The sequence below is a fragment of the Hemicordylus capensis genome, chromosome 2, assembly GCF_027244095.1.
Source record: "Hemicordylus capensis ecotype Gifberg chromosome 2, rHemCap1.1.pri, whole genome shotgun sequence".
NCBI classification, from domain to species: domain Eukaryota; kingdom Metazoa; phylum Chordata; class Lepidosauria; order Squamata; family Cordylidae; genus Hemicordylus; species Hemicordylus capensis.
The window spans coordinates 82,344,957-82,358,034 of NC_069658.1; the positions used below are offsets into that span (position 1 = coordinate 82,344,957).

Below are 13,078 nucleotides of genomic sequence, written 5' to 3' on the forward strand. Positions count from 1 at the left end.
TGAATAAAGTAAAGAGAACTGGTCTCAGTACAGATTCTTGGAGGACCCCATTTCTTGCTTCCCTCCATTATGCAAACTGTCTGTTTATTCCGACCCTCTGTTGGCTGTCCTTCAACCAGTTACCAATCCACAATTGAACCTGTCCCGTTATCCCATGACTGCTAAGTTTGCTCAAGAGCCTTTGGTGAGGAACTTTGTCAAAAGCTTTTTTGGAAGTCCAAGTATGCTATGTCAATTTATCCAAATGCCTATTGACACTCTCAAAGAAGACTTGCCTTGCAGAAGCCATATTGGTTCTCCTTCAGCAAAGTCTGTTCTTCTATATGTTTAACAATTCTAAACATATATAGCAAGTAAATGAAACAGAATATTTTTGTTGCATTTTGTATTTCCATTCTATCACTTTTTCTGAAATTATGTAACATTTTAATCAATTTAGTTTCCTTGTATTTTCATCTTTCCTTTATTTTATTGCTTGCACAAATTTCTTCTCAGTTTGCAACATCATAGATTGATGTTTGCAACAAACATTAATGCCATAAAAAAGAAACAGAGTACTTAGAATGAAATTATGTGAGAAATTAGGAAGAAAAACACCATGATTAAAGACAGTGGCTGACATCCAGACTAACACTGTGGGGACTGAATAACATCTCATGCAACAGGGCTGTTCAAGGTTTGCTGTGCCTTCCTTCCTTCCTTCCTTCCTTTAGCAGCTTTCTGTGCCACTCAAAAATATGTCCCTGAGAGTCCCATAGCCCTCAGGAACATATTTTTGGAAGGCACAGAGAGCTACAGAGGGAAGAGGAAGGATGGATGAAAATCAGCCATCCCCAGTGTTCAGTGCAGAAGGGATATTTACTTTAGAATGCACAACACTAATCAGAAAAAGATTTCACTGAAGGTTTGGACCCAAACTGAAGCCATAACCCAAATCCCTTATTTATCTGGAATGAGCTGCCTTGAACCTAAAACAAAGCAGGAAACTGTGGGAGCGCCATCTTGGAGTTTTCGAGCACATGCATCAGCAGTACATCCTCAGAAGAATCAAAGATTATGGTGCTCATGCTTTTACAGCCAGTAAAACAGGAATCATAGGAAGTGCTGTTCATCTTAATAAATCTTTGTTCATCTTAATAAACCTGAATCTTTGTTCATCTTAATAAACTCTTAGTGTGTGAAGGAACAAGGGGTGGTATTTCTCAGTAGGGCCCTTTATAAGCTATCTCTTCAAAGATGGGACATTGCAGTACATAGCAGCATCTTTAAAAACTAATTTTCACTACTTATTTTAAGACTGAAGGAGCATAAATGCTTAAGGATGCCCACTATTACATTCCTTTTTTGGAAATTAGCTTGCAGAAGCTTGGCTGCACCACCCATTTTCCTTATGTTCGGTAAAGAAAGTAGTGATCACATTGGGTGTTTCTATTTTCTGCAGGCCCTATCAGTGTGGACACTGCTCCCAATCCTTCTCCCAACCTTCAGAGCTACGGAACCACGTAGTCACCCATTCCAGTGACAGACCTTTCAAGTGTGGCTATTGCGGTCGTGCCTTTGCTGGTGCTACTACACTCAACAATCATATCCGGACACATACAGGGGAGAAGCCCTTTAAGTAAGTAACCAAAAGATAAGATGAGCAGGGAGGGAAGTAGACTTAGCAGGCCATGTCAATAAATAGCAAACCCTGGCATAGGGGGTGACCTACTGCACAAGTGTGTCAGCCTAGTAACATTGCATTTGTGCTACCTGTGTTAGCTGTGCAAGCTGCAGAAATATAAAATTGGCACAAACTGTGTTACACAAGAGTAAGTCCTTACTCTTACTCTGATGTAACAGCTTGCACAAATGCAACATTACTAGGCTGATGTATTCTTTCACAGTATGTCAACCAAGTTCTTTTTGGAACTGAAAGTTTGAATATTAGACTGACCCCACACTCCTCCAAACACTGCTCTTGACCAAGTCCTGTTCATTTCAACGGTATTTGTACAGGAGCAGGGATTCCTAGATTGTAACCTAGTCATTAAGCATGTATTTAAACTCACAAGTAGACCAGGATTATATGGTGCTGATATATGATAGACACACCACATACCTATAATGTAACAAAAACAGCCCACTTGCATGTTATGGGAAAGCAGCTTTCATTAAGCAACCTCTCCTGTAATTTTATCTAAAAATAACCATCAGCAAAACATCCTTTCAATTAGTAGGTGCAGGACTTCTAGCCAGTTGGGTGGCAAGATATGGAGGAGCCAGTACATGCAGTTGTTTTGCTTTCAGATGGAGAACACCCCGCATGGTAAAAAAGACACTCCATTTAACATTATTGTAATAGGCGTCAACTCTGAGTGCACATCAGGAATGTAGCAAAGTTGAAGTGGTCCCTGCAACAAAAAGTGAAGATGGGCCCTTGTCCCCACAACCCACCTTCTTTTCTGGAGAGCGGGGAGAGGGAAAGCAAAGAGCAAACTGTCACAAGCTGCCTTGGTGGTCCCTCCCTCGCAGGGACCCAGGTACATTTGTTCTCCCCCTCCATTGTTGTATTATAGCTGAACACTGGTGCATGTAATATTTTAGTTTAATTACAGTCAAGAAATCTGGTTCACACATTCCTTCGGTGGCTCTTAGTCAGCCCCGATCCAGCAACTGGCAAGGAGCGGCCAGGGGCCAGTAGTGTTCTGCAAAAGACCATGGGGAAGTCCATGAACCCCTTTCAAATACATAGCCCAAGTTGGCAGTGCCACATTCCAAATTGAAATTTAAATTATATCAGTGTGACATATTTCCTTCCTCGGCTCCCTGTGTGACACATCATCTGCACTGGGAACTCCCCTCTCCCTCCTTGTGCCTCAGATGAGTGGGGAGTGGGTTCAGTGACAACCAAAGCCTCTTCCACTGTGTTCTTATTCCTCCAACTGGGTGCCTTCCTGGAAGCCTTGGCTGTCACTGACGTTGCCTTCCTCTCATCCCTTGTGCTCCATTCTGCTGCCTTAAATAAGCCATTTCTGTCACCCCAGTCTTGTGAGAGGTTGCTGTTCTTTCTGGGAGGATATCAGCCTCCCACAAGAGCACCTGGCAGCTATTCCATGCCCTACCCTTCCTTCTCCAGATGTCTTGTCCCAGGGTTCTACGGCTGACATCCCACTGATGCCTCATTTCACCTGATTGCCTTTGCTGCCACCTGCCTCCCACCTGACCACCCCAGTGAGTGTTCCTCCATGTCTGTATCACCAGCTGGAGCTTTGGAGCCCCAACACTCAGGTGTAGTGATTGCTCAAGATTAGGTTGCAAGGAAATATTTAATGCATATGTCAGAGCAAATAAAAAGAAGTTAGTTTTGATTATGTATGGGAAGGATCCAGACCAAGTTAATCATGATGAAATAATAGTGAAATTCAAGGGACCTAGGCTAGTCATAACTAATTTGTCTCATTTATTGCAGTGATAGTGATGATTAGTGAATCATCACTAAAGTGTGTGCCGTTGAGTAGATGTCGACTCCTGGAGACCACAAAGCCATGTGGTTGTCTTTGGTAGAATACAGGAGCACTTTACCATTGCCATCTCCTACAGAGTATGAGATGATGCCTTTCAGCATCTTCCTATATGGTTGCTGTCCGATATAGGTGTTTCCCATAGTCTGGGAAGCATACCAGCAGGGATTTGAACCGGCAACCTCTGTCTTGCTAGTCAAAATGAAAATCAATATGATTTCATTTCTCCGCTGCGCCATTAGGTGGCTGAATCATCACTAACCATCACTGAAATTATTCTGGCTCCTGACAAATGTTTTAAACGAGTTCAGGAAAATTAACTAACTTCAAAAGGTAACAGTTTCTTACACCCTTGTAATCGCTGCTGTAAATTTAATATTTGATTCTGTTCCTAATTTGAGGGATGGAATGAAGAAGTTGCCAAAATATGTTTATATTATGGATAGCAATAAGGGATCTCTTGAGAACCATATTATGCAACAGAAGTCAGATTGAGAATAGGGTTTCAAATCACACTTCAAGAACGAGCTGTAGTGAAGGGAGTGAAACATTTTCTTTACCACTCCCTGCACCATCACTTCAAGTTCTCAACAACATGATTTTATTTAATAGATATTTCATATTTGGCTAATGTAAGAGGGCATCTGTCACTGAATTATACCAAAGACCCTTAAAAAAGCTGTATGTGTGATAGACACCCACTGATTAATTTCCATACCAGACTCTTTGTATTTAAGCATAAGGTGGAGGGAACAGTCCAACTTCCCAAAACATGTCACAGTCACAATTAACAGAGACTTTCTGAAATGATGCAGTGTTGCAATGTCAACAAATGGTGCCCAGTAAACCATTATGCTAGATTAATAGAGCCCATGGAAAGTAAAGCCAAAACTGGTGCCAGCAATCAGATTGATTTTATGTAGTTGCTTTGTAAATAGATTTTAGTAATTAATTGTAGAGGCTTCCGGGTCAAAATGGAAAATAGATTTCTTTTAATGTTAAGGTGTTACTTATGTGTAACCTTGTTGACTCCACTTACTCCCCGCCCCCTTAACATCCTGTTTTTGTCATGTTTCCAATAAAGCTGCAATTTGCCCCATTTAGAGTCATTACTACATTTTCTTTCTTTCAGTTTGGTTCTTTGTCTCTTTTTGCCTCTTCCAAAATGTCTGTTTTGCCAGATAGAATAGCAACCAATCTGTGTCATCACATGCATGTGAATCATATTGATTTTCATATAATCTAAGATATTAACTAAATACAGTACTATAATTAACTAATGCTTATCACCTCTATTGTAGTTAATATATGCTGTAGTATTTACAGTGAAAAAGTAAACTGTGAGTGATTTAAATATGAAGTAGTGTTATAAGACAGAAAGCAGGATAGTGTTTTGTGTGAGGCAAGAGCTTTATTCAATATATGCTGTGAATTTTTATGACAAATTAGGGATCTGTTTTAATAAAGGCTGGCATGAACCATGTGTAGGATTTCATACATTGGGTTAATCTAATTGCAAATAGCCCATTACTATATCTTCTAAAAATGATATCAGTCACAGATATATTGCAGATATATTGTAGCATTTGCATTTCCCCACAGATTAGAGAAAAACTGAGTGTATCTGTTATCTATAAGACCATAGTACAGACTACAAGGATTTTATGGTCAGCATTATTGGTGGTATATACAGAGGAATATTTTACAGTGCTCCATATATCAGTGTACCATATGTCAGAGGACACTTTGTACTTTCAGTTTAGCTATGAAGTACTAGCAATGGGACAAGTTTCTGTATGACCAAGCCCTAAAGTCTGGAATGATGAATGGAAAATGCTCAAAGCACTCTTGTATTGTGGGTGCTCCATACAGCTGCTATTAACATGCAGATAAGACCTCCCTCATTATTTTGTAGGGCAAACAGTCACCCATTTCTGGTGGGCCAGGTACCCTAGGGTATAAACAAATGAATACAATCCTATCTATTAAAGCTGTGGCTGATGTACTGCGCAATGTTATGCATGAGATGGAACAAAATGTTTGCGCAGTTAAGCAATTGATGCGCAAGTACAAAAAATTGCACAGATGGAGTTTTGCAACAGTGCAGTCATTAGATATAATGGTGACACTATCAGAGAATTCAGTTTGCAGAATTTTTGTGCAGCTTGCACAGCTGCACAAATGCTGTGTTCCGCCAGTAATGTTGCACAGTATGTCAGCTAGTGATTAGGAGATACTTCTTCATTTTGGAAATATGCACCAGTATAGAATATATTAAGGTATAAATGCATATAGATAAGTTAAAGGGTAATTTCAAGTCCAAGTAGAACTCAATGCCTTATATTGTTTAAGCTAATCCTAAAACTGAATTGATTTCAAGGCCTTCGTGATAGATTAAAAAAAATCATAATTTGCAAGTTTGTCAAGCAACGAAAGGTAGTATATTTTGACACACTAATCCAGTAACTAATCAGTTTTCTAATAAACAATCAGCAATACACTAATGTGTCATCAGCATTTCAGGAGCTCTGGAGAGAGGAAGATCTGCACATGGACGTTAATGAATACACCAAAAATCATTAGGTGATCAATACTTCTGAGTTATTTTCATTGAGCTGATAGGTCTGATACATTAGAGCTGACATTTTACATTTGTCAAGATCACAGTGCAGTTTTTAACAGTAGAGCAGGCTGCTAAAATATTCCAAGAGAAACAATCAAAGAAACACAACTTAAACGCCTTGACATCCTAGGCTGGAACAGGAGGCGAGATTAATGAGTATGTAACATTCGGGTCATAAGTTCCTCAAACCATAATTTCCATTGAAAAAAATAACAGTTACTTCATAATGTTCTGTAATTATGAATGCTTAGAAATGCCTCCTTGATATGTTTGGAAAGAGCTAGGTCTTTGACAGGTCCTCTTCTGTATAGCATTTACAACTGAAAGAAAACAGATACAAAGGCACACAGTGTCTTCTTTTTCCTATCAGATACTTTTAGAAGAATCCTCTTTGAAGATAACAGGCACCATAGAATCCAAATTATTTCTGTTAACATTACATTAAAGCTGCCAGGCACAGTCCATTAGAATCTTGTCCTTTGCAGCCCCATTGCAATGAATGGGAGCTCTACAAGACAAAGGGAGTGTCCTTGTGCAGCTTTCACTCATTTCAAAGGGGCCTGTCTGGGGAAGATTTCCGGCTGGTTAACTCCTGGCTTTATATCCATTGCATCAGAAGGCAATCAACAATCTTGTAAATTATAAAGATTGTGAATGATTATAAAGAAGTCATATTACATAAAAAATAGTGTGGTTTGGTAGAGTTTGTTCTTATTTGGAATGAGCACAGAAATCTGTCTCTGAACTCCACATGTCCCTCTGGCAGTCCCAGCAGAAGCCCTACAGCTTAATGCATTCATTATCTTGCCATATAGTTTAAATCAATGGGGGAAAGGAAGGGAATAGACTAGAGAAGGTATAACATGACAATGGAACAAACACTGCTGAGCATTTAGATTTTTCCACTGTCTCATTCAACACTATATTGAATCCTGTTGGTTTTTTTAAAATGCATAAATCATCACCAATATACAAGTAAAGTAAACTCATCTGTGCAGTAATGTCAGACAAGTATAAGAGTTTTATGTTGCTGCAGAACAAAGTGATTATTGCTTCATGGCTTCACAATTGCTCCAATAGGTAGGACTCCTGGTTTTAAATTAGCAGGAGGTGAAATTCTATTTGTCATCAATTTCTCCTAGGGATTACAGAGCAGAAAACTGCAGACAAGCTGCTTCTTTGATAGCTCACTCCTAAAAATCTCTTTTTGTTCTTTATCTATTTGAACTGACAGTGATCAGAGCTGCAGCAGGACAGGCCTCTCTGGAGAAATCACCTTCCCCCTGTCTATTGACAGATTCTTCTGTTCTGAATCAGACAGGCCTTGTCCCATCATCGGCATCAAGGCCTTGGAAGTAGCCACCAATTAAACCTCTTGAGCCGGTAAAATCTGAAGCCACTTTTGAGTGTCTCTTCTGATTAGGCAGGATAAGACGAAGCCCATCAGCCCCCAGGAGCAGCTCCCCAGTCTCAATTTTCTCTCTTGCCTTCTCCAGGTGCGAGAGGTGTGAGAGGAGCTTCACACAAGCCACCCAGCTGAGTCGACACCAGAGGATGCCCAATGAGTGCAAGCCAATAACAGAGAGCACAGAATCAATTGAAGTGGATTAACTGATTGACTGGTTGGAATTAAACTGCAAGGAAAGTCATGATTAAATGTCACGGACACTTAAGCAAAACCAAAGATTTCCTCTGAGCAACTTTCAATCAGTCCCAGAAAACCAAGAGCAGTAATAAAATAAGTAAGATGTTAAGAGATATTGATCCTGGCGTGGAAGTGAAACCAGGAAAGAGATTATTTATTTATGACTAGGAATGAGACTTGATTTCAATGGACAAGAAACTCGGGCCTGCTGGCATTTCTAGCCCTCTTTCCCACCATCATGTACTGCTTTGTTTCTAAAAGCTTTTATAATTGTTATTTAATACCAAAGCAGCAGATATCAAGGGTTCTTCTGCCTGTAGCTATGACTAAGAATGCACATGGACATGTTTGTCGTTGCACCTTTCTTGTCGGCATGACCCGATGGACCCAGGTATACTCCTTTCTGGCTGGGTTCTGTTGGGTTGTGTTGCTCTTGACATGGCTATAATAATAATAATTAAAAAGATGTCTCTATATGGCAAAGCAGAGAAGGCAATCCAAGACCACCTTTATGTTGATGTCAGACCTCTGACTGACTGTCATTTCATTTCCATGGTTTCAGAACTCACATTTTGTGCACTTTTTTGTATAAATGTTTTCATTAGCCAGTGTTTCATTGGCCCAGAAGATCCCCGAAATGTTAAATAAACTTTGTCGTATATATATGTAGATGTATATGCTGTAATATACCAGTAAGGAAAACATTTGAATCCTGTAGATTTCTCAAATACTGTACACTTTAATGAATGACATGGTGTTCACTGGTGATGAATAATAGTTTCAGTGAAACGGTGACACTCTTCTCTAAAGGAATTATATTTGAAAACATAAATGTTGAAGCAACAGCCAGAAGAAGTCTTTACTTTTATGGCAAAGTTAGTAACCTTTAAAAAATAATAATGGTTTTTTGACATTTTGTATTTCACAAACATCTTTCCCATTCCCCACCATGCCCCTGAGCCCAACCTTCCCTTCCCAAGTCAGCGCTGGTTGGGGGAGATGAGAAAAGAAAGGCGAGATAGAGAGAAAGAGGAAGAGGAAGAAGAACAGAAGGGGAGGGAGGGAAGAAGAGAAGGGATACACACCGGAGTGAGGATTGGGTGCGTGACCTGCTTGAGTTAGTAGCACATGAAAAATGGGCCCTCATAAAAGTAGAGAAATTGGATAAATGATCAGAAATCTGGGACAACTTCCTTTAAAAATTTCAACAGAATCACTCAGGTTTAATATTTTGAAAAGCAACCAAGCACTCACAAAATCAACCTCACATGGTATTGGCACCACACATTGGAAGACTCTGGTCTTGTATACAGTGTGAAACATCAATAAATGTGAGCCATCTAGGTATTGGTAACTGAAGATAAATATATCCGGGTTCATTCCTGATTTTGCTAAAATGGGCCAGTAAAGTGATTTCTGATTTATTATTAACCACTTCACAAAACTGGGCCTGGCAGTTTCAGCACTGCACTGATTTAAGGCTGCTAATAGAGGGTTTATCATGCAGATTCTCCATTTGCTGCAAAGCTGGACAACATCCATGGAGCTGCCTACCCTTATTTGGGAGCTGTGTGTGCTCCCGATATTTGATCATCTGCGAGCGGAAAACAAGGTCAGAGATGCTTTCCATGATTGTGAGGTAAGCAGCAGCTGGGCCGGAGGGCTTTTTCTCCTACCTCATTCAGCAGCACGACATGAAAACATAGGAAACTGCCTTATACTGAGTCAGACCATGGGTCTGTCTAGCTCAGTATTGTCTACAGAGACTGACAGAAGCTTTTCCAAGGTTGCAGGCAGGAGTCTCTCTCAGTCCCATCTTGGAGATGCCAGGGAGGGAACTTGGGAACTTCTGTATACAAGCATGCAGGTGCTCTTCCCAGAGCAGTCCCATCCCCTAAGGAGAATATCTTAGGGTGTTCATACATGTAGTCTCCCATTCAAATGCAAACCAGACTGGACCCTGCTTAGCAAAGGGGACAATTCATGCTTGCTACCACAAGACCAGCTTGCCGCCCCTTAAAAGCTATACCACTCACTTTGAGTCCTAGCATTAACATCTGGGAACCCAAGTTTGAGAAGCTTGAGATGTTACATTATGACCAGATGGTTCAATTGCTGCAGGAGAGACAGGTACAGAGGAAGCTGTCTTCTGCTCAGTCAAACCCTTGGTCCTTCTGGCTCCGTATTGTCTGCACTGACTGGCAGTAGTTCTGCAAGGTTTCAGGCAGTAGCCTTTCCCAGCCCTGCCTGGAAATGCCAAGGATTGAACCTGGGACCTGCCACATGCAAGGCTCTACCACTGCATCACAGCATGAGATCACACAAGTCAGCATTTCCAGTACTGGCCTCTTGTGCAGCAGTGTCACCAAGTGATTTAGGGTCCCACAGTGGCACAGGCAGGTCTGCACCACCCGTGTCATGCTATGGGACGTGTTAGTCATTTATATTAGTGCAAAATAGTTAGACACCTATGGCACATTCAATATGCTGGATGAGTATCCCAATTCTATGAATGGACTTTGGCTACAGTGGCAGAAATAGGACACTGTCTGCTGGCTCTGACATGTTTGGGAACTCCCCTCTCTATTAATGCCTCCTTTGATCCTAGAAAAGAGCTAGAAAATATTCTTGCCTTGCATAGCCCTCCTCTAGAAGACGAGTGAAGCCTCCCATGCCCTGTCAAGGCTACATCAAGGCCTGGGGGAGCTGCCAACACAAGATAACTACTCTAAGGCTATTGCTGTGCTGGCTGCAGAACTTCAGGGTTGCCCATGGTTGATAAAAGTGCATTTAGTAAGACTTCACAGAAATGATGGGGCCCTAATGCTTGAGCCTATACATTTCAGCCTCACTGCTCTGTTGCCGTGTCCACTGAATCCTCCCCTTTCCTCCTGCACGCTGCTACACATGCATAATTCCCTCCTGTAGAGAGCTGCCACAGGCGGACTATGTGTGTCCAACAGCAGGAATAGGGTATGGATTGGATCATGCCCTAAATACCAGCACAAGTAGCTTTTGAACACTGCTGAACATTAGTTCTTGAATTACCCAGACTCTTAAAAACGTGACTCTATAAGCTTAATTTTTGCTTAACTTGTACTGAAGAAATCAATTCATAATGTATGACATTCCCTTAAAAGTGTCTGTCTCAAATTATATGTTAACAATCTTACTTGTATTTCATTCCTGCAACAAGCCCTACATCTAGGTGAGTCATACATGGCTTCACACAATTATTTTTGGACTGTTCTATTATCTTCCGAAGCACAATTGTAATACCCATTAATGCTGAATTCAAATGGGTAGTCAGATTAGTCTTTTGCAGCCAAAACAACAGAGTGTTTTATGGCACCCTAAAGATTAATACATTTATTGTGGCATAAGCATTGTTTGGACCAGAATCCACTTAGATTCCTGAAGTGTTCACCAAAAACTTATGCCACAATAAACTGATATGTTTTTAAAATGCCTTATTTGTTGATTTTATTCATATAAAAAGGAATGCACATTTAAATCAAAAGAAAGGAATGCTCCCAAGAAAGGCTTATTAAAAGTACAATTCCCATTAAGTGAAAACTTACAGGGGGGGAAATCAAAAATTGAATTTTTATACTTCCTGGGACCTTCTGGCTAATATGATGTCCAGCGTTGTAGTTCTGTAACCCTGTGCTCTGGGGCTGATATGGATTTCTAAGCAGTCCCAGCGCTGTTCAGAATCAGCAGTTGTGGAAGCCGTATTTCTGCACGTTTTCACCTTTATAATAATGAAAATTTTTAGGAGTCCACAGCAATCCTGGGGAGCAGTGTTACAGAACTGCAATGCTGCACATCATTTCAGCCAGGGTGTTTAAAATCACTTAAACCAGTTTTGGCGCAGAAGGCACCCATATTGTTTAAGGCACTAAATGTCAAAGTAAATCTAGAAGGAATGAAGGCACACATAGACAGCACTTCATGGAGGTTGTTAGTAGCATGGTAGCATAAAGTCATACTTACTTTAATGCTTTATTGTTATGATTGGCTTATGTTGGCCAGCCCCCTCCCACTGACTGTAGGGAACTCTTCTGTTAAAAATGAAATTGAAGGTTAAGTTCCTAAGAAAGACACAAGCCAAAGAGCCCAAATGATGTGTTATTTAAGAGATTTGGTCCCATTAACTCCAGAGACAAAATTAACTGAGATCTTTGTAGTTCTAACTCAGTCATATGTATCCATACACCAGGTATTTTTTAGGTAGAGAAAAGCTGCAATTTTGTCCAGATTAATTTGGTTCATGTTACACTATAGACAGAGGTACACCTAGGTAATTTTAGAGCCTGGACCTAAAGGCCTCTGGAACATCCCTCCACCCACTGCAAGTTAAGCATCATCACTTAAAGGCCTTTGGAGGACCCCCCCCCCCCTCCAGCAAGGCCTTTAACATATTCTCATCCCATATATTTCATTCTCCACTCCCTCCTCTGTCTCTAAAGCACCCGGCACACTTGGCTGCCAGAACTCTGGCAACCACATCACCCAGGATAGACTAAAGAGGATTTGGGGGGGGGCAGGGGGTGTGGAGGCCCTGGACTTCAGAGACGTAGAGGTAAGAGTGTCACTGATTATAGACATCGCTAAATGGCAGCTCTCTGCAATATGAATTGACTCTTGCACTGCTAAACCAGAAGCAAAGAAAACATACAGGGGAAAATCCTTAACCTTCCCCCACCCCCACCCATTTTAACTGTGGAACTAGCCCATATAATCTGCATAACTGGTGCTGGTGCTATTAAGCAGAGTGGGCGGTACTCCCATATGCTACTTTGAATCCCGCAGTTATGTGGGATACAGGGGGAAAGGAAAGAGTTAAGAAATTTAGGAGTTGTACTGGTGAAGCAAGGTTACTTAGATGATACATAGAATTCATTCTCAACCTGATTTTTTTTTAAAAGAACCTATTTGTTTTTGTCATGGGAAGGAGACTGACAGTATCTCCTCTCTGATAACCACCTGCCCTGTTTGTTGCAAATGCATTAAAGGAGACTGCTGGTCATTTATAGCCATGTGCCTTTCATATCTTATCATAGTACTTGACAGTACATAGTACAGTTACTGAGGAAGTCAGTTACTGATTGTTGTTTTTCCTTCAACAACAGTGTTCATTTGATTCAGCAGAAAAAGCTCATTAAAGAATCTATAATGATTTAGGAAGCCTTTACAGTTTTGAACATTGGCAATTTCTGCATGAAACGATATGCAATAACGTCCCATTCAAATTCCTTGTGCAGTATACATAAACTGTGCACAGGCCACAGTTCTGGTTCCGAA

General features: G+C 40.8%; 1 protein-coding gene across 2 annotated transcripts in view; it reads left to right on the plus strand.

The window, feature by feature from the left end:
- Positions 1–8,445, plus strand: part of PRDM6 (PR/SET domain 6) — a 127,024-nt gene extending 118,579 nt beyond the window's left edge. For both annotated transcript variants that reach the window (XM_053300088.1, XM_053300089.1), the window contains 2 exons: positions 1,442–1,618; positions 7,623–8,445. In XM_053300088.1, the coding sequence (XP_053156063.1) occupies positions 1,442–1,618; positions 7,623–7,737 (292 nt within the window). In that variant the 3' untranslated portion in view covers positions 7,738–8,445. The remainder of the gene's footprint in view (positions 1–1,441; positions 1,619–7,622) is intronic.
- Positions 8,446–13,078: the final 4,633 nt, after the last annotated feature.